General features: G+C 36.9%; 1 protein-coding gene across 2 annotated transcripts in view; it reads left to right on the top strand.

Annotated features, from left to right (window-relative positions):
- LOC118625221 (fibroblast activation protein alpha) overlaps nt 1-20311 on the top strand; it is a 76227-nt gene that overhangs the window by 4356 nt on the left and 51560 nt on the right. Inside the window, exons 3-6 of one of the 2 annotated variants that reach the window (XM_036253926.1) lie at nt 13073-13171; nt 14111-14205; nt 15357-15431; nt 17308-17360. In XM_036253926.1, the coding sequence (XP_036109819.1) occupies nt 13073-13171; nt 14111-14205; nt 15357-15431; nt 17308-17360 (322 nt within the window). The remainder of the gene's footprint in view (nt 1-13072; nt 13172-14110; nt 14206-15356; nt 15432-17307; nt 17361-20311) is intronic. The other variant, XM_036253927.1, reaches the window with a different exon arrangement.

Genomic DNA, 20311 nt, shown 5'->3' with positions numbered 1-20311 from the left:
TCTGAGAGTGTGTGTGTGTGGGGGGGGGGGAGGCGGGTCTTTATCCTTGAGTATTATCTTGTTCTTATTCCCCATCTCCTCAAAAACAAGAATTATTTTTTAGAAACTTTTGTGTACAAAGGACTCATAGGAGACATCGGCAGTTTTGAGAAAAAAAAAAAAGAGAGAAAAGAAAAGACAATTGGAGTTGGGGGGGGCGGGCGGGCTGGAGAATAAAGTTGAGTGAAAGAGAAGAAGAGAGGGGATATGCCCTCTCTGGCACCGGCCTCCGGTACCTCTCGGTGGAAGCAGACCCACCACGTCTGGCCTCTCCCTGAAGTCCTCTTGTCTACCTTTGAACACGTTTCCTTTTACTGTTCTTGCGTTGGGCCTGCTGTGTTTGAGAAAACGTCTTATTAGTTGCTAATTTTTAAAAATCGGAATATTTTATAAAGAAATTTAGATTCTTGACTTCTCTTTAAAAAGTAGGTCTGGCAGCACTGGGCCTGTGACAGTAGTTAGGTGGGAACAGGTGTCGTTAGATGGGCAGTGCTTTCTTCAGTTCACCACAGACCCCACCACTTTCCATCTTATTCTGTACAAGATACCATATTCATTCACAGTATCTGCCTGGCTTTTAGAAACATTGGATTTTTAACTGTTGGACTAAAACAAAAAAAGTATACAGTGCCTTTTGGGATTAAAAATAACTAACTACTGAATATTAAAAATAACACTGAGATTCATATCCCATTGTCATCCATTATCCACAATGTCCAGTCCACTGTGGGTCCTGAATACTTTGATGATTTGCCCAACATTTATTTGTTAAATACCTTCCAAATATTAACCATGGTCTAAGGCATAAATGACAAGGTCTCTACCATTAAGAAATAAACTGATGAACAAAATAGATCCAGAGACATGGAAGCAGGGAACAGACTGACAGACCTCAGAGGGAAGGGGGCAAGGGGACAGGAAGAGAGAAACCAGAGAACTTACATGCATAGATGCACAACCAATGGGCACAGACGATGGCATGGGGATGGCAAAGGGGGTTGGGAGCAGGGAGAAAAGGTCAATGCGGGCAAAAAGGGGAACATCTGTAATACCTTCAGCAATAATAAACAGTAAACAAATAAATTAATAGAATATTTCCAATTCTTAAAAGTGTCATCAGGAGCAGCTAGAGTGAGGGTTGTTTTAGATATCTAGGGCTGCGATTATGAAATAGCACAGACCAGGTGGCTTAAACAACAGCAATGCTTTTCTCACTGTTCTGGAGGCTGGAAGTCTAAGGTCAAGGCAGAGATAGGTTTGGTTTCACTGGGGTTCTTTCTTGGCTGGTAGAGGGCCGCCTCCTCTCTGTGTCCTCATGGAACGTTTTATCTAGGCACTCCTGGTGTCTTTTCCTCTTATTATAAAATCGCCAGTTATATTGGATTAGGTCTCCACCATCGTGCTTATGTAAACTTAATTACCTCCTTAAAGGGCCTATTTCCAAATACAGTCACATGGAGGGTTAGAGCTTCAATCTATGAATTTTGTGTTTATAACAAAGGTGTTCAATGAAGGCTTTTCTGAGATGATACTTGAGCTGAGACCTTTATGACAAGGAGGACACAGGCTGAGAGGTAAATCCTCAAGGGACAGGGAAAAGCAGGTACAAAGGCCTAGAAGCGAGAAAGTATTTAAGAGGGACTGATAGCTGTGAGGCCAAATTATGTACACAAGTGAACACAGAAAAATATGCACGTACCTATGTACGTAGGGTTGTAGACATGGACAGGGTGAGGAAAATGTGGGCTTGGAGTTTTCATATGGAAAATCATACAACAACTAATAATAATACAAGAATAAACTCTGTTTCATGTACTCACAACTGTAATCCTACTTTTGCCCCACCCTGTATATAAATTATAGTGATTGCTTACTTAGCTAAGTAATGCCTTAAATGATTTATTTCAGAAAATTATGAAACCACAGACAATTTAGATAAAAAAAAAATTATTTTGTAAAAAGAAATATCATTTAGGATGTCTATGTTTTAGGCAGAAATCCATTGTTGTTGTTATTGTTATTATTACTACTACTATAACCTCAACAACTGCTTTTCATAACATAAGATATGTGTGTCCGGTCAGTGTGGCTCAGTGGTTGAGCATCAACCCATGCACCAAGAGGTCGCTGGTTCGATTCCTTGTCAGGACACATGCCCAAGTTGTGAGCCTGACCCCGGTAGGAAGCATGCAGGAGGCGGCCAATCGATGTTCTCTTTCATCGATGTTTCTATCTCTCTTTCCTTTTCACTTCCTTTCTCTCTAAAAATCAATAAAGGGAAAAAAATTAAAAAAAAAAAAAAGATATATGTGAGATGAAACCATCTTCAAAGGAAATGAGAATATGCTTTTAAGGCTTGAAATTTTTCCAGTAGCAACATTTAAATATTTTTAAAAATTGATTTTAGAGAGAGAAGAAGGGGGAGGAAGAGATAAAAACATCCATGAGAGAGAAACATGTATCAGCTGCCTCCTGCACGCCCCCTACTGGGGATTGAGCCCACAACCCAGGCATATGCCCTAACTAAACAGAACCAATGACCTCTTGGTTCATGACAGGCTCAATCCACACACTGGCTGGGCTCAGTACCAACATTTAGAACTGTGAAACAGACTCCCTCAAACATCTTAAGAGTTTTAAGCTTATTTATTCACTGCTCTTTTGAAAGAAATATGGGGAAGTCTAAAGGGTTTAGAAGTTCATGAACATAAAAGAGCTTCTGAGTTGAGGGTAACTAAATCAACTTTACAGATTATATTTCTCTAATTTGTACTTGAGTTTTAAAATCACAGAAGATGAATCTTGGCAAACTTTCTTTGAGTTTTGCCAAATTCTAAATAGCTTAGAATACAATCCAAATCTTTGGATGATTTCCATAATGCAGAGGAAGTTACCTGTCTCTGATTTCCTAAGCAAATTGTGTTACGACTTATACAAGAATATGTAGTCATAGATACACCTCGAGACATGCACTTTCTAAAGCTCAAATCGGGAATGTGGAATTCAGAGCTAAAATTCTTAAGAAACAGAGACAGTCATACAGAGCTTTAAAATGTAGCAATAACTAGTACGGTAAGCAGGCACACATTGAAATATTTTTATAGGATAATTAAATACTAATTGGTCTTCCTAAAATTCATTGACCATTTTTCATTTTAGTATCCTTGTGAACTAACAAAAATTATATAGTATAAACAGAATAGCTTACAATCCTTGTTAATTTTTATTCCTATTCACAATAAAAAGAATAGAATTTTTTAGTGTCTAAATTAAATATTTTTCATACAGATTATGATGTTATACATGGTTTAAAAAATAAAGAACTGTATTGAAAAATCAGATAACCTAGATGAAACAGATATATTTCCAGAAATACAAAAACTACCAAGATTTACTGAAGAATACATAGAAAACCTGCATAGAACTATAACAACTACAGAGATTTATTTAGTGATTTAAAAACTCCCCCCCACCAAAAAATAATAAAACAAAAAGCAGGCCCAGATGGCTTCACTGGTAAACTCCTCCAAACATTGAAGGAGAAATCGTTACCAGTACTTCACAAACTCTCAAAAAATAAGAGAAGAGAACACTTCTCAACTCATCCCATAAGGCCACTATTACTGTGATACAAAAGCCATACAAAGATGTCACAAGAAATGAAATTATAGACCAATAAATTCCACACCAGTATCTCTTATAAATATAGATGGAAAAACATACACACAAAATACTAACAAACCAAGTCCAGCAATATATATATAAAGGATTATGCACCAAAACCAAGTGGGATTTATACAAATAATACAAGGTTGGTTTAACATCTGAAAATCAATTATTATAATAAACTATGTTAATAGGAAAAATGACAAACCACATGATTCTCTCAATAGACACAGAAAAAAGGATTTAACAAAATCCAGCACCCTTTTATCATAAAGACACTCAGCAGACTAGAAATAGGAGGAACTTCCTGTATCTGATAAAAGCATCAGCAAAAAATGTACAGCTAACGCCCTGGCCAGTTTGGCTCAGCGGTTAGAGCGTCGGCCTGCGGTCCGGAGAGACCCGGGTTCAGTTCCGCTAAGGGCACGTACTTCGATTGCAGTTTGTCCCCGGCCCTGGTTGGTCGTGCGGGTGGCAGCCACTCGATGTGTCCCTTCACGTCGATGTTTCTCTCTCTCTCTCTCTCTCTCCCTTCCTCTCTCTCCCTTCCACTCTATCTGTACAAAAAACGGAAAAATATTCTCGGGTGAGGATAAAAAAAAAAATGTACAGCTAAGATCACACTGTGAAAGAGTGAGAGTCTGTGCTTCCCCTACGATCAAGGACAAGACAGCATATCTGCTCTCACCACTTCTGTTCCACACTTTATTGGTGGTGGTAGCCAGGCCAATTAGATCATTGAAATAAAAACTATTCAGATTAGAAAGGGAAGAAGTAAAACAACCTTTATTTGCAGATGTCATAATCTTATTTATAGAAAATCATAAGGAATTCACTAAAAAAACAATTAGAACTAATAAACAAGTTCTGAAAAGTTACAGGACACAAGATCGATAAACAAAAATCAATTGTATTTCTATGCATTAGCCATAAACAATACAAAAAGATCTAAATAAATGGGAAGAAATCCTGTTTATGGATTTAAGATTTTTATTTATAGATTAAATGCAATTTATATCCAAATCCTGGATGGCTGTTTTGTTGAAACTGACAAGTCGGTCCTTAAATTCATATGGAAATGCAGGGGACGCAGAATAGCTGTCTTGGAAAAGAACTAAGATGGAAGACTCACATTTCTTTATTTCAAAACTTTCTATAATGTTTACAGAAAGACAGTGTGGTATTGGCAAAAAGATGGATACATAGATTAAAGAAATAGAATTGAGAGTCTAGAAATTGAGCCTTACATTTATGATAAAATTAATCTTTAATAAGGTGTCATAACAATTTTTTAAGTTTTTTTTTTTTTTTTTTTATCCTCACTCGAGGACATTTTTCCATTTTTTATTCAGATAGAGCGGGAGGGAGAGAGAGGAAGAGAGAGAGAGAAACATCGATGTGAAAGGACACATCGAGTGGCCACCACCCACACAACCCAACCAGGGCAGGGGACAAACTGCAGCCAAGGTACATGCCCTTAGCGGGAACCAAACCTGGGTCTCTGTGGACCACAGGCTGATGCTCTAACCGCTGAGCCAAACCGGCCAGGGCTAAGGTTTTTTTTTTTTTTTTTTTACAAATTTTATTTTAGAGGAAGAGAGAGAGAAAGAAACATTGATGTGAGAGAGAAACACCTATGGGTTGCCTCTTGCACAAGCCCCCATTCCCTGACCAGGGATTGAACCTGCCACCTTTTTGGTGTATGGGACAATGCTCCAAGCAACTGAGCCACATTGGCAAGAGTGGGTGCCATGATAATTTAATGGGGAAAGTCTCTTCAACAAATGGTTCTGGGATAACTAGATATTTACATGCCAAAAATGATGTTGGACTCTCTTTTTCACACCATGCATAAAAATTAACTCAAATGGCCCGGCTGGTGTGGCTCAGTGGTTGAGTATCAACCCCTGCACCAAGAGGTCACCGGTTAGATTCCTGGTCAGGGCACATGCCCAGGTTGTGGGCCCAATCCCTAGTAGGGGGCATGCAGGAGGCATCCAATCGATGTTCTCTCTCATCAATATTTCTATCTCCTTCTTCCTCTCCCTTCCTCTCTCTCTAAAAATCAATCAATAAAGAAAAACAATTAACTCAAATGGATCAAACACCTAAATATAAGAGCTAAAACTGTAAAACTTAAAACATAACAATAAATCATGCCTTTGGCTTTGGCAACGGTTTCTTATATATGACCAAAAAGCACAACCGGGGGAAGTAAAAGGACATACACTAAACTTCATTGAAATTTAACACTTTTAGGTTACAAAGAATACCATCAAGAAAGTGAAAAGACTAACCACAAAATTGGAGAAAAAAATGTTTGCACATCATATATCTGAAAAGGAACTTGCATTCAGAATATATAAAGAACTCTCACAAATAAATAATAAAAAGGCAAATAACCCCATATATAAATGGACACAGGATAGACATTTCCCAAAAGTAGATATAAAAATGACCAATAATCATATTAAAAGATGCTCAACATCATCAGTCATTAGAAAAATGTAAATCGAGACCACAATAAAATACCGGGTGGAGCAATCAGGCACCCATTACGGCCTACCTAGCGAGAAGTGTGTTGGCCTGGGGGTGCAGTGGAAATGGAGAAGAGCAGAAAGAGTAGAGAGAGATTTTGGAGTTGTCCATCCTGGGTGGACAAAGGCATAAAGGGGGAGGGAGTTCCAGGATTACTCCCAGGAACCATATGAATGATAGTGCCATGGATTTGGAGAAATGTGGATGGGCAGCACAGAACTTTCTTTTCTGTTTGTAGCTTTATATAAAAGGATTTTTGAGGTGCTTATGAGGTATGCAAGTGGAGGTGGTCAGGAAGAAGGTTGCTATACAGTCTGGAATTCAGAGAGGAACTCCAGTGGGTGGCAGGTGGCAGCAGTGTGGACGAGTCAGCCAGGAGAATGGAACAAGTAATGGAAACCCCAGGAGAAGGCAGTGGCCGAGGAGCGGCTCCTCCGCAGGCCCCAAGGAGCACCCGTATGAGCCACACCAGACTCCAGTGTGCAGCCGAGAGAAGAGGAGCTGGCGAAGGAGACTTGACGGGCCTGCATTCTACCTACCTTGTGTGCTGCTTGGTTCTTGACCTTATTTTTGTTTGGTTTATGCTGTTGTTGTTATTGATTTATTACACATGTTCTTTCACTTTCAATCATAGTATAGTGATAAAGTGCCCAGCCTCTAAAATCAGATGGAGCTGGATTGAACCCCAACTCTGTCACGTATTAGACAAGTTGCTTTGCCTCTCTGATTTTCATGCTCTAGTCTGTAAAATGGAGTTAATAACATAAATCTCAAAGAGTTGTTGTGAGGATGCAATGGGATCGTGCATATAGAGTCCTTGGGACGTCTGAAAACAGTAAATTACAACGCGTCTGATTACTGGTCTGAAGCTACATCAGATCCATTTTTTTCCCCAAGTTGTCAGCCTCTGCCCAGATATTAGTTTTTATAATTTATTTTTAATCCTTACCCGAGGAGGATATTTTTCTATTTGTCTTCAGATAGAATGGGAGGGAGAGAAAGGGAGAGAGAGAGACATCAAGGTGGGAGAGACATATCAATTGGTTGCCTCCTGCATGACCCTGACCAGGGTTGGGCACAAATCACAACTGAAGTATGTGCCCTTGGCTGGAATCAAACCCACGACACATCGGTCTGCGGGCCAACCCTCTATCACTAAACCAAACCGACCTAGGCCAGATATTAGTTTTTAAAATAGCAGATTTCACATCCTAATATTTCCTACATTTGCCCCTGTGGTGCTTACTCCAGAAACAAACACGACCTGATGCGATGGCTAGAGATGATGCCTCCTCATAGACAGCATCTCTGCAGAGCCAGCAGAGAGACGTGTGCTGTGCCTGGGAGCCCACATCACTTTCCCTGATGTGGCTTCATAAGCATCGTTTTGAATCAAGTACGAAAATGAGAACAATGGTACCCGGCAGCCATTTTTGTGCCCACTTTCATAAATCATATTATCTTATTTAGTTTGTAATAAATATCGGAGCTAACATCAAATGACTCTGCTCTGACACTTATTCCCAGTTTTTCAGGACTAGGAAATTAAATGGCAGAAATAGAAACGGAATCTTAATAAAGAATAAACACAAAGTTTTAAGAATGAATTAGAACAGTGAATCATTGCTTGTGAATCGTTTTTGTGAATTGTAATTTCTTGGATTCATAATTGAAATAATTTACAGCTTTGCTTTAATAAGTTGAAATGCAAATAATTAAAGCATAGTTAATTAGAATCTTGAAGTGGTATATGAGGAATCGTGCTAAAGATGGGCCAAATTGACTATAAGGATACTGTCAGTAATTAAGTGTTAATCAAGTGTCAGTTATGTATAGAAGAGAGATGTGTTTTCAGATCATTTCTATTTCTGCTCAAATATTTAGAGTTTAAAAATTATACATGTCAAAACTGAACTTTTAAAATAATCAAAAGATTATATTTTAATGTTAAAACATTATTTGGAAAGGGGCATGAAAATCCAGTTATTCATTCAGTAATTATTAGTGATATCTTTCTCAGGTGATTGGAACTTGTTTATTGTGACTGATGCCATGGAGATACATTTTATACTAATTTACACACACACACACACACACACACACTTGTGACACTGAAAACAAAACCTCCAGTACATTCCCTACAATCTTGCTTAAGTCTAATGTGGGCAGAATCCATCCCCTTGCCCTTTCTCCATCTTGAAGAATCAGCAGATAAAATGTACTTAAGACTCCAATTGGCCATAACTTCAAAAGACAGTGAGCAAGAGGACTGGTGAGGGGATAAACATTACAAGAAACCATTAGCATTCCTTGAAGGCCATGATCAACACTTAGTTATGGGGAATCTATGTCCATGAGGTATGACTTGCTAGACAGGCCATGCCGGCCACCTACCAAGAGTTTGTAGGCAAGAGGCAACTCCAAGATAGGCACAGGGGTACAATGAAGTATAATTTACTGAGTAGAATCAGTGAAATCACTAAATTATAATTCTTTTTAGAAGAATCCCCTGAGGGTGGGGATTGGTAAAAATGAGAACTACCAGGGCTTCATTCCCGGAGAGATTCTGAATCATTAGGTTTTCCATAAGGAATAGGAATCTGTTTTTCCGAGAAGCACCCCCAAGTGACCGTAAGGACTAAATTTTGATATATTTTTAAATGAGGGCATGTCCAGACTGAAATTTACAACATGGACAGGAAGATAGAAGGTAAGAGCAGGTATATCTTTGGGGGGAAATTAATGAAAACAAGTTAACAAAATTTGTCAAGTTGATTTTGTTTTTCTTTCAAAAATATTTATCATGTTTCCACTATATGCAAAGCATTTTCCTAGCCACTGGTCATATAACAGTGACAAAAGTCAAACACAGACTCTACTCACATGGATAAAGACCTATGCCTTGTACAATCCACATAAATCTATAGACAAAAATGTTTATTTTCAGTACATTGAGTTAAGTGTTGAGATAGCAATAAGCCAATAGCACAGCCACAGACCCCAAGGGAAGGTCATTTCTGCTGGTGGCTGCTAATAAGGGTCCTCACTGATAGTGTAGTGAAACATCATTATGTGTATAATCTTTCTAATATACAAAGAACCAGAGCTTGGGGTGGAAATTTTAAGTAAACTTTGTTCTGTAACCCTGAATATGTGACCTAATACAACATTTCAGAGCAGACACATTACTTTATTACATTTATAATCATGTGGTCATTTTTAGCTCAACGAGAAGAATGACTAATTTAAAGTCTCCCCATTTGATTTGGTGTCATTCTGAGCCCCGCCTACTCCAGCATAATCACACCCTCCGAGCCTTGCCTGTACCACATTTGCGGTTAAGAGTACTCACCTAACCCAAATCTGTGCATGACCCTATTTCTGCATAAATATAACTGGCCCCTCTGGATACATTTTCTGTATATCTACTCATTAATTCTTGGGTGCCGATGGGACTTATTATCATTGTGGTCATTAGTAGCACAATTAATACATGATGAAAATTGCTATACAGATAATTTGAGTCATAACATGACATATACTAAGTTCTCTATGTGGATTATTGGCATTTACAGCTACTATGAACACATTCAAAATAAATGACTAGCTAGGAAGTAATATGAAATATACTCTCTTGTAAATTTCCTAGATAATCTAAATTAGAGGTTATAAAAGAGCATATAACTAATCCTTGAAATCTTTTTGAAAATATCTGATAAGAATCAGCATAATTATTAGTTATATGAAAAGAAAAGTAAGTATGTGTAGGTATTTTAAAATAATTTTAAACTACTCTTTAATAAATTTTATTTATCCATATATGTGATATTAATACTAATTGTATTTATGATCATAATTGTGATATTTTGGTTATAAAGCTGTAGAATGACCAAAATGTTTCAAGTACAACTAAATTTCATATTAGAATAAAAGTAAATATTAATTAAATATACTAATAGCCTAACATGAAACTCCTTCTTTCCCAGACTGTGATTTTAGTAGATATTCAAAAACAAAAAACAAAAAAGTCTCATCAGTCAAATTAGTTTGGGAAACACTGATCAAATTTATTTATTTGAAGAATACTGATAAACTATGATAATAGCAAAAGCTGACATGTATCAACTGCTTATCACATGCCAAGCATAGAGCTAAATATTTCACTTGAGTTAGCTCACTTAATTTAACTTTGTATAAAAATAAAGATTAATTTTAGCTAAGAATTTCTCAATTAAGCATAATTGCAAGTAAGAAAAATTATATGCAAGGATACTTAAAAAGGAAAATATATTATATGCAAGATTAGCCATAATAAAAGCATTATTTATGCTAGACAAATAGGACATCTCTATACTTATTTATTGAATTAATATAAAAAATTAAAAGTAAAATAATTATCTAGTTTTTTTGGTATTCACAATAAAGGGATTCACTAAATTTTATATCTGTATGTCTAGGATTGTGTAGACACAAGTTAAATTTATCTCAAATGGAAAATAATTTTCACCCTGGTCTGGTGGCTCAGTTGATTGGAGCATCATCCCATATGCCAAAAGGTTGTGAATTCGATTTCAAGCTTAGTGTGTATGGGAGGCAACTGATTGATGTTTATCTCTCACTTCGATGTTTCTCTCTCCCTTCCTCTCTCTCTAAAAATAAATAAAAACATAGTAATCTTCACTGCTAATAATAGTGCTAGAATTTCCCCTTGACAACATTAGAAACAAATTGCAATTTGTTCTTAGGAGAGCAAAATATAATCTAATTTAAACACCTAACAATTATTCTAATGTTATTGTAGTAAAATGGTCTTTTATTCATTTATTGGGAGTTATAAAATCAGTGGCATGAATTTTGCACAAGGTCATTTTCTTAAAAAGAATAACTTTCATTATAAGTAGTTATATAGAATGTACAACCTCACTTAGGATACAAAGAGAATGTAAGAAGATGATCATTTTAAAATATAGAATAAGCTAATGTTAATAAACATTTACTGTTTGGTTGCAAAGGAGTTCATCCATCACTTGTGTTCTTATAGCCACCAGAGTAATTTTTAGTAAATTAAGAAAATAATTTATGGTCCTTATCAATCATGTGGGGCATACAAACTTCAGTGTTAATCAGTTAAAATAGCAGATGATACTATTTTCCAGTTGGTCATTTGGCTCTTGTCACAGGGCAGTACATTTATGCAACTACACGGCTAACAGAGCCTGTTGAGTCTCACATTTCAAAATCTCACGTGGTAGAACTGAAAGGCATTATCTACATGTTCTAGTACCGTCCTTTATATTACAAGTGAGAAAGCTGTGTTGCCAGAAACTGACTTGCAAGGCCACACAAGAGATTAGCAGTAGAACCATTCTGTAAAGAAGAGGACACAAACCCCATCGATCTCTCCCTCCATTCATCCACCTTCCCATCCTTCATTTCATGTATCCATTTATTCAACAAGTATTTATTAAATGGCTACTATGTGTTAGACACTAGGGATGTGATGATGAGTAAAACTAGACATACATGGTCTCCAGCCTAATGGCGACTGTTTGGAGAATACAGAGGGAGGTGGAGAAATATTAATAAAATAATCACTCAAATACATATATTATTACAAACTAAGACAAAATCTCTTTTAAAAATTAAGATAGTCTATGATCATGTATAACAATGGAGCCAGACCTGAATCAGGGGTTTAGGAAGGACTTCCCAGAGAAAGTGGCCCTCGCAATGAGTTCTAGAGGCTGCATAGAAGTTATGAGAAGAAGGGAGAGGGTAGAAAGAGGTGCTGACGCTCTGGAGGACAAAATGAGTGTTTGAGGAACGGGAAGCCCAGCATGTTTGAAGTCTAGAAACTAGTGAGAGAGGGGCAAGAAGGGAAGGAGGGAGAGGCCATCCAGACCTAGGCCCAATAGTCCACACTAACATTCATGGCCTTTATCCTAAGAGTCATGGAAAGTTATGGAAGAGTTTAGCAGAAAGATAAAATTCTCATCTCCAGCAGTTTTATTTGTACATGGACAAATACCACATTCATAAGTGCTATTCAAGGTATGGGACATTTTCCTAAGTTTTGGTTCTGTAAGCAATGACCTGGAGGAGGGGCACGGTGGGAGGGATAGAGAATGAAAAGGGGCATGAAGGAGATTGGAAGCTGGCTGCCATAATATCCACTGGGCATATCTGACTGTTCAGGGGTCCAAGAGTAGTCATGTTTGAAAAACACAATTGTTTGGATGATTTAAATATAAGTGCAATTTGCTCATGGTTATAAGCTACTTTAGGTTAGCTTTTATATGGAAAAAAACTCTACTCTTGGAATTTCTAAGATTGTGTGTCTAGATTATGTAATTTTCTTTTCTTCTGGTTCACTTTCTGTTTATGATAATCCATAGTCAGGATAAGCCATTATCATCCATTAATGCTTCTCTTGAGATGTCTGAAGGTAAGAATTCTGGCTGATCTTGTCTGACCAACTGGGCTGCTGAAATACATCATCGGTAAATCAGTAGAAATTCAAGCCAGGCATATGTGAGGAAATGCAATAAAGTGCTTGAGGGGCTAAGTTTTTAATCAAAGTCACAGGGTCTTCAATCCCAGCTTTGCAAGGCTTAAAGTTCTTGGAACCTCACTTCACTCTCCTTAAAAACCTCTGACAATTCTTCTCTGACTGAAGAACAATGTCCCTGCTATTAAGACAGGAGTTAAACTAGTGTTTTGCAAATGGAAGATCTTTTTATTATATGAGAACAGATGAAAGAGAGGCTTAGACTTTATCTGAGTTATTAATCTTCTGTTTAGTAATAATAAGTTTCTTCTTCCCCCAAAGATCATAACTCTGATGGAGATACAAGAAGAGCGCTCACACTGAAAGATATTTTAAATGGGACATTTTATTATAAGACATTTTTTCCAACTTGGATTTCAGGTAGGTGAATTATATTTTTACTTTTAGGTGGGGTTTTTTAATGTATTTTTTGTTTTTATTTTTGCTTTTAGTGCCATTGCATCTCTATGGTGACAGAGCCATATCAGTTGACATGAAAAAAAAAGAGCAATTATCTTTATAAGTCAAGTGGCCAGAAAAGCACTTTTTACAGAACCATTTAGACCAGTTCCCACCCCCCCACCCCCAAAATCATGATGCCAGTAGGAGTTTAGCAGACAGTAAAAGCTGAGAATTGTTAAAATAATCTGAGCATAAGGTATAGCTTTTCAGAATGGAAGATAAGTATCTATTTAGGAGCGGTCATGAGAATTTTACCAAAAGAGAAATCCATTGTTAATCTGGATAATCACAGGAATGGACAAATTCCACCCTAAAAACAAATCCTTTAAGGGTCATAAAATAGATATTTACATATAGTTTTGTAAAATGGGATGTTGCCAAGTAAGGCAGATCAAACAAATGATAAAGTCAACTAAATTATGTATGACATTATAGTTTGTCTAAAGTGCCACTGAACAAAATAAAATATTTCCACTTTTCTCTTTTCAAAATAAAATGTACATAAAATAGATTTTAAACTAAATCAAATACAACCCTAATTAAATGTATTATTGCAAAAGAAACATACCATTTGAAACTAGTTTATCCTCTTTGTAACAGATAAAATTCAATTTTATTCCAACACCCTGAACTGATTAGAATAGGGCTGCTACTAACAAATAGGTCACTTCTGTGGAAAGTAGTTTTCTTTTCTCCCTTTACCATTAACTTATTATTTTAAATCTGACAAAGTAATATGTACTGGACAAAGAGGAAAAACAAAGTAAGTCTGTGAAATAAGAGAGGTTTCTCTTTGTTATAAACGTAATTCCTGTTAAGGGAGATTATTTCAAGTTTCGTTTTTCTTCTTGTTTCAAGGAGAAGAATATCTCCATCAATCTACAGATAATAATATCGTATTTTATAATATTGAAACAGGAGAATCATATATCATTTTGAGTAATGCCACCATGGTATGTATCCAACTATCCAACATGATCTTCCTCCTCAAAGACTTTGTCAGTTCTTTACTGAAGAGCCTAAACTCTTAACAACTGATCTGGACTCAACCTGCCTTCTCAGCTCCGTCCCCACTGTGACCTCCTTTAATTCTCTCTTCTAGTTGTACTACATTACTGCCCTTCCCCCCTCTAAATCACCTAGCATCTTTCTTCTTCTGTGGAAATAATATGGTATGAGATAAAAATTAAGAACTCAGTCCTGCCCTGACCAGTTTGCCTCAGTGGTTAGAGTGCCCGACAGCAAAGAGTTGCAGGTCGGATTCCAGTCAAGGGCAGGTACCTTGGTTGCAGTGCAGGAGGCAACCAATCAATGTACCTCTCTCACATTAATGCTTCTCTCTCTCTCTCTTTCTCCGTCCCTCCTACCCTCCCTCCCACTCTATCTGAAAAAATCAGTGGAAAAATACCCTTGGGTAAGGATTTAAAAAAAAAGAACTCAATTTTTATAGTCAGGCAAACTGAGGTTCAAATTCTGGCTGTCACTTATTAGATGTGGAAAATTGGGTGAGGTTCCACACTACACTAACATCATCATGCTTCAGTTTCTTCTGTAAAGTAGCAACAATCAGACCTCTTTTGAGTAATATCAGAATTGCATGAAATAACATTTGAAAGTGCTTAGGACAGTGCCTGACATAGAATAAATGCTCAGTCAACACAGGGGCACAGCTACTCCTTCCTCCTGGACCCTCTATCCTCCTATTTCCCCTCCCCTCAAGAGCCCATTCATCTTTTACAGCCAAGCTCCGACACTTTCCTCTGTGCAAACAATTACTCTCATTTGGATTCAGTCACTTCTTCCTTAGTGCTTTTGTAATGCTATATTTATATCTCTCTTATAGAACTAATTTGTAATCTGAGTTACTTACAAATTTAACATTAGAAGTTTCTTGAAATCACAAAGTATATATTTATTATATCCTCCTCCCATAGTACCTAGTAAATTTCTTTGTATTCAGTAGGTACTACATAAATATTTGAAAATTACATTGAAGATAAATGCAAGTAGGATATATTAAAGATATGATATTCTAGTAGAACTACAAATTAACATGGCTCTGTTACGTTTTCTGCATTCTAATCAATTTTTTTTATAATTTCAGAAAAGTGTGAATGCTTCAAATTATGGCTTATCGTCTGATCGTCAATTTGCATATTTAGAAAGTGATTATTCAAAGGTATTGACTATTTAATTTGGGTATATCTGATTATATCTCTTACTAATTCAAAGTTTGGTTTATAAACTTAAAAGGAAGCAAGAGTCTGTTTTTATCTAAATATTCAAGAAGTTAATGTGGGCTCTAGATGAGCTCAAATAGCATAACTAGAACATAAACAAATAATTTAGCTTACTTATCTGGTTATCATCAAGTAGTAGAAACTACTTTACTCTGGGGAAAAACACTTTGTTTGGGGCTGATATTCATCACAAATGGGTGAATTATCCTTTGTATTTCTAAAGCTATTTGAGATCATAAATCATTAGTTAATTCCCACATTTTAACTTCATAAAAGTTTATTATTTATTTTATTTTATTTTTTATCCTCACCGGAGGACATTTTTCCATTTTTGTCCAGATAGAGGGGGGGGGGGGGAGAGAGAGAGAAACATCGATGTGAAAGGGACACATTGAGTGGTTGCCACCCGCACAACCCAACCAGAGCCAGGGACAAACTGCAACGGAGGCACGCGCCCTTAGCGGGAACCAAACCTGGGTCTCTCTGGACCGCAGGCCAGCCGACACTCTAACCCCTGAGCCAAACCGGCCAGGGCTAAAAGTTTATTATTTAAATGAAAATATCAAGATGTAACTTATTTAACTCACTTGCTCAAACAAGATAATATATAGTCAGTGGTAAACCAGGGTTTTAACCCGTGTCTTTGAAAGCCTAGTGTAAGAGAATCCCACCAAACCACTATTTACCATTGCTTAATTTTTCCTTTCTGGCTCAAATTGCAGGATAAGTCTATCAACTTATTTTTTTCTATTTATATATCTTCAAGATGATCTTAATTTTTGCAAAAGGGCAGGGGAATTTATTATTGAATTAAACAATTAATAATTATTTTAGATCAAGAACCTTTAGCTTTAACTGTTATTTTTCATATCCTACTCACGATACCAAACTCCCTTAATATTCAGAATGAAAAATCAATCTTGTCCCTTCCTGTTGTTCTGTCAACTGATTATTTCCCAAAGGATCAGGTCCTGGAAACAGCACCCTCCAGGAAGCCATGTTTCAACCCTCTGGCATTTCTTTGCCAAGAGTTCGAATGTCCTTTTAAGAAATAAAATCCAGCCCAGCCCATGTGGCTCAGTGGTTCGATTCCCAGTCAGGGCACATGCCCAGATTGTGGGGTCATGCAGGAGGTGGTCAATTGATGTTCTCTCTCATCGATGTTTCTCTCTCTCTCTCTCTCCCTTTCTCTCTTTCTAAAATCAATAAAGAAAATAAAATAAAATCCAAAATAATATCAGCATTATTCACTAACCACGATATAAATATATTTATGAGAAACAACAACTGTTTTTTTAAGGAGGAAGTTTAAGCTATATCTCTCCCCCCAAATTTTTATTAATTTAAAAACCATACTCAAAGAAAGGCAAGCATTTTGCAATAAAACTATATGTTTAATGGAATTCTTTTCACTCTGTTTTAATGGGTATCATGATAACCAATCACTCAGGTGCAGGATAATCCTTATGGGCCATGGAAACTGTGGCAGTTTTATTTCAGTTAAGGTGAATGTTAAGAGAAAAGTCTTATGATATAGTGTGTCAAAGAAGTACTTTTATATTAAGAAATGTCTTTGAATATGGTTCTTATGGAGTGAGGGTTGAAACACTGTTGAGTTGTAGAACTTGGACGAACAGCACAAAATCCACAGTGAAATTCTTTAAATGAAGACTAATTAGAAATTGAAACATATCCTTCCTAGTGCCCTGTGAAAATAGCCCTTCCGTAATTCTGAACCTTGAATTGAATAGTCTATGATTATGCATTCCTGATACAAGCTTTTAAATTTGTCTTTGCCTCTCTTCTTTCTGACAGCGTTGGAGATACTCTTACACGGCAACATATCACATCTATGACCTTACGAATGGGTAAAACTTTATGTCTATTTATGAATACTTGTTAAATCAATCTAATACGTAGACTTTTTCATTCCAAACTCTGATTTGAGGTTGACTACACTATCTTGTTACTGATCTTAGCTTCTTACTTCTTTACAATATATGTGCACCTTTAAAATAAGAAATTAAAGAAAATATTTCTATGCAATATTCATCTTTTCATTTGGCTAATATTTTACATTATTATATAAAATATAGCCCCCCCACCCAGGACTGAACACCAAATTGCAAATATACTATTTATGGAAATAAACATATGTAGTAAAAGTACAAAACACTCCTGGGAACGATACACTCGTTTAGGAGGGCGGCTACTTCACTGGGAGGAAGCAGAGGGAGAGAGACGCAGCATTACTTGTATATGAACACATGCTCTGCTAGTCGATTCTAAATTAATTGTTTTTAAAATTGCAAAATGATAATATCTCAAGTTTAGATGGTAGATAAACTGTCATCTACTATATTATTTTCTTTCCTTCTTTGTATGTTTAACTATTTGATATATATACAATTTCAAATTGAAAAAGTATCTGAATAAGTCAGTAGGAGAAGGACGGAGAAAGAGAATTCCTGGCAGAAGGAATATTATGTAAAACCACAAAGGGAATGGAGAGCATGGAGTGTTCAGGAAACTGAAAGTAGGTCAGTTGAGTTGAAATTGGAGGAGGGCATGCTGACTACTGGGAGGTGGTGTAAGGCTGGGAAGGAGTTGAGGCCAGAAACTTGGGCCAAGTACTAATGAGGAAACCATTAAAAGGAGTTTAGATTTCTTTCCGATGACAATAGGGAATCACTGAAGAGTTTTAAATGGAAAATGACATGATCAGATTTGTACTTTAGAAAAATCAGTTTGACTAAAAAAAGAAGATGAATTGGTTTAGTTACTCATCTTAATGTGATATCTTATTTATGTTATATAAAAGGAAAAAATAATCACATGTCTTTTAGAGGTATTAAAAATCTTATGGTCTATTGCCCTTTTTGTTTAGCAAGAGCACAGAAATTTTAAAAAGTATTTATCTACTCTTTTAAAGGTTTAGAAGAGAATAACTCTGATCTCCTTAAACAATCAAATTAAGAAATAGGGCCCTGGCCAGTTTGGCTCAGCGGTTAGAGCGTCGGCCTGCGGTACAGAGAGACCCGGGTTCGGTTCCCGCTAAGGGCGCGTACCTCGATTGCAGTTTGTCCCCGGCCCTGGTCGGTTGTGTGGGTGGCAGCCACTCGATGTGTCCCTTTCACATCGATGTTTCTCTCTCTCTCTGTTCCTCTCTCTCCCCCCAACTCTACCTGAACGAAAAATGGAAAAATGTCCTCCGGTGAGGATAAAAAAAAAAAAAAAAAGAAAAGAAAGAAGTAGGGACTGGTAAATAAAATAGAATCTAAATTCCTGTAATGAATGCTGAGTCTTTCTCTTCTCTGATCCACTTTGTCACCAAATTCAAGAGATATTTACTGAGCACCTATTTTGTGAAAAGCAAATATGAAAATATATAAATGAGCTCAAGGCATCAACCCTACTCTCAAGAATCATTTAGTCTAGTGAGGAGAAAACCTACTCTTTTGATACAATTATGGAATTGTATTGAATTCATTAGTGCCTTAAGAAGGGCATTAATCATTTGCTTATTTTTTTTTAATCATCTTGAAATTCTCCAAGTCCTACCTACATTGAGGTTCACCAAATTGAACAGAATTCCAAAAAAATATGGTAACACTAACATTTGAATCGTGGTTTGTATAAGCTTAAAGTCCTAGAATCATTTAAAATATTTAGCTTTTGTGCAGTGAATTTAATCAAACCACTGTTGTTGGGCTTTTTTCCTTCACAACTATTAATTTGCCAGATTTGGGGGGGGGGGCAGGTCAGGTAAATATACAATAATTTGGAAAGTGAGGAATGACAAATTCGTTGAGATTCAAGACAAAATTAAATACTACTAACTCTAAGCCTTCTGTGTGCCTGGAAATAGTCTATATAAATCTACCACGAGGAAATGAAGACGGTTCTGGTTTCAAGCAAGGGAAGGAATACTGAGGAGACAGGAAACAGCCTTCGCAAGGCAGCCTCCTCTGCTTTCTCTCATACTGTTCATTATTTAGGAAACACACAAAATGGCAACTGTGGTGACTTGCCAGTCATGAAGTGACGGTGTGCTGACATTTTCAGCTTTGCACTGTCTCCATGATTGCACGGAAGAGTCCATAGCTTCTGGCAACAGATGGCAGTGTTACAAGGTCAAGGTAACAGGAGCACTGGCTTGAGACTGATTTGGGAAGCAGGTGAAGAATGGTTTGTCTTTGGGTTGTTTCTCCGCTGGTGCCATCATGTGTCTTCCGATATGTTCCAGACCTCCCAGGGGCCTGGGGCTCATAAACTGCTCTCTGGCAGTCAGGATTCCCCTTTTGGTACCAATGGTCTTCTTCCTCCGGGGGTACCACCCTTTCTCCACTCAAAACGGGTCTATCCAGTGCCATGTTCCCCCATTGTTCAGGCCTCAGGCTACATGACCTAATAAGTTAAAGCAAGGTAATGTATATTACAAATCTTCACAGTGTCCAACGTTTAAAAAATCAGAGAAGCAGAAATGTCAGGTATATGTTAGATCCAGATGGAGACATTGTTTTGGAGAGGGAAGCAAGGGAGTCTTTCTTCATATTTCTCATGTTACTCCTTGGAGGCAGATTTTTGGTTTTGTTTGGGTTTTGATAATTTTATTAAGAGTTTTTTGAGCCAAACTGATGACATATGCCAGGGAGCAAGATTTCAAATATTCCTCAGGTAGGTCTTGCTTTGCATCTCCACAGAAGGATTCTTTTTCAAAAAAAATTTATTGGAATGACATTGGTTAAATAAAAGTATATAGGTTTCAGATGTACAATTCTGCAATATATCATCTGTATATTGTACTGTGTGTTCACTA

The sequence above is a fragment of the Molossus molossus genome, unplaced genomic scaffold, assembly GCF_014108415.1.
Source record: "Molossus molossus isolate mMolMol1 unplaced genomic scaffold, mMolMol1.p scaffold_m16_p_11, whole genome shotgun sequence".
Classification (NCBI taxonomy): Eukaryota; Metazoa; Chordata; class Mammalia; order Chiroptera; family Molossidae; genus Molossus; species Molossus molossus.
The sequence above is the reverse complement of the archived record's forward strand: the minus strand, read 5'-3'. Positions and strand labels throughout refer to the sequence as shown.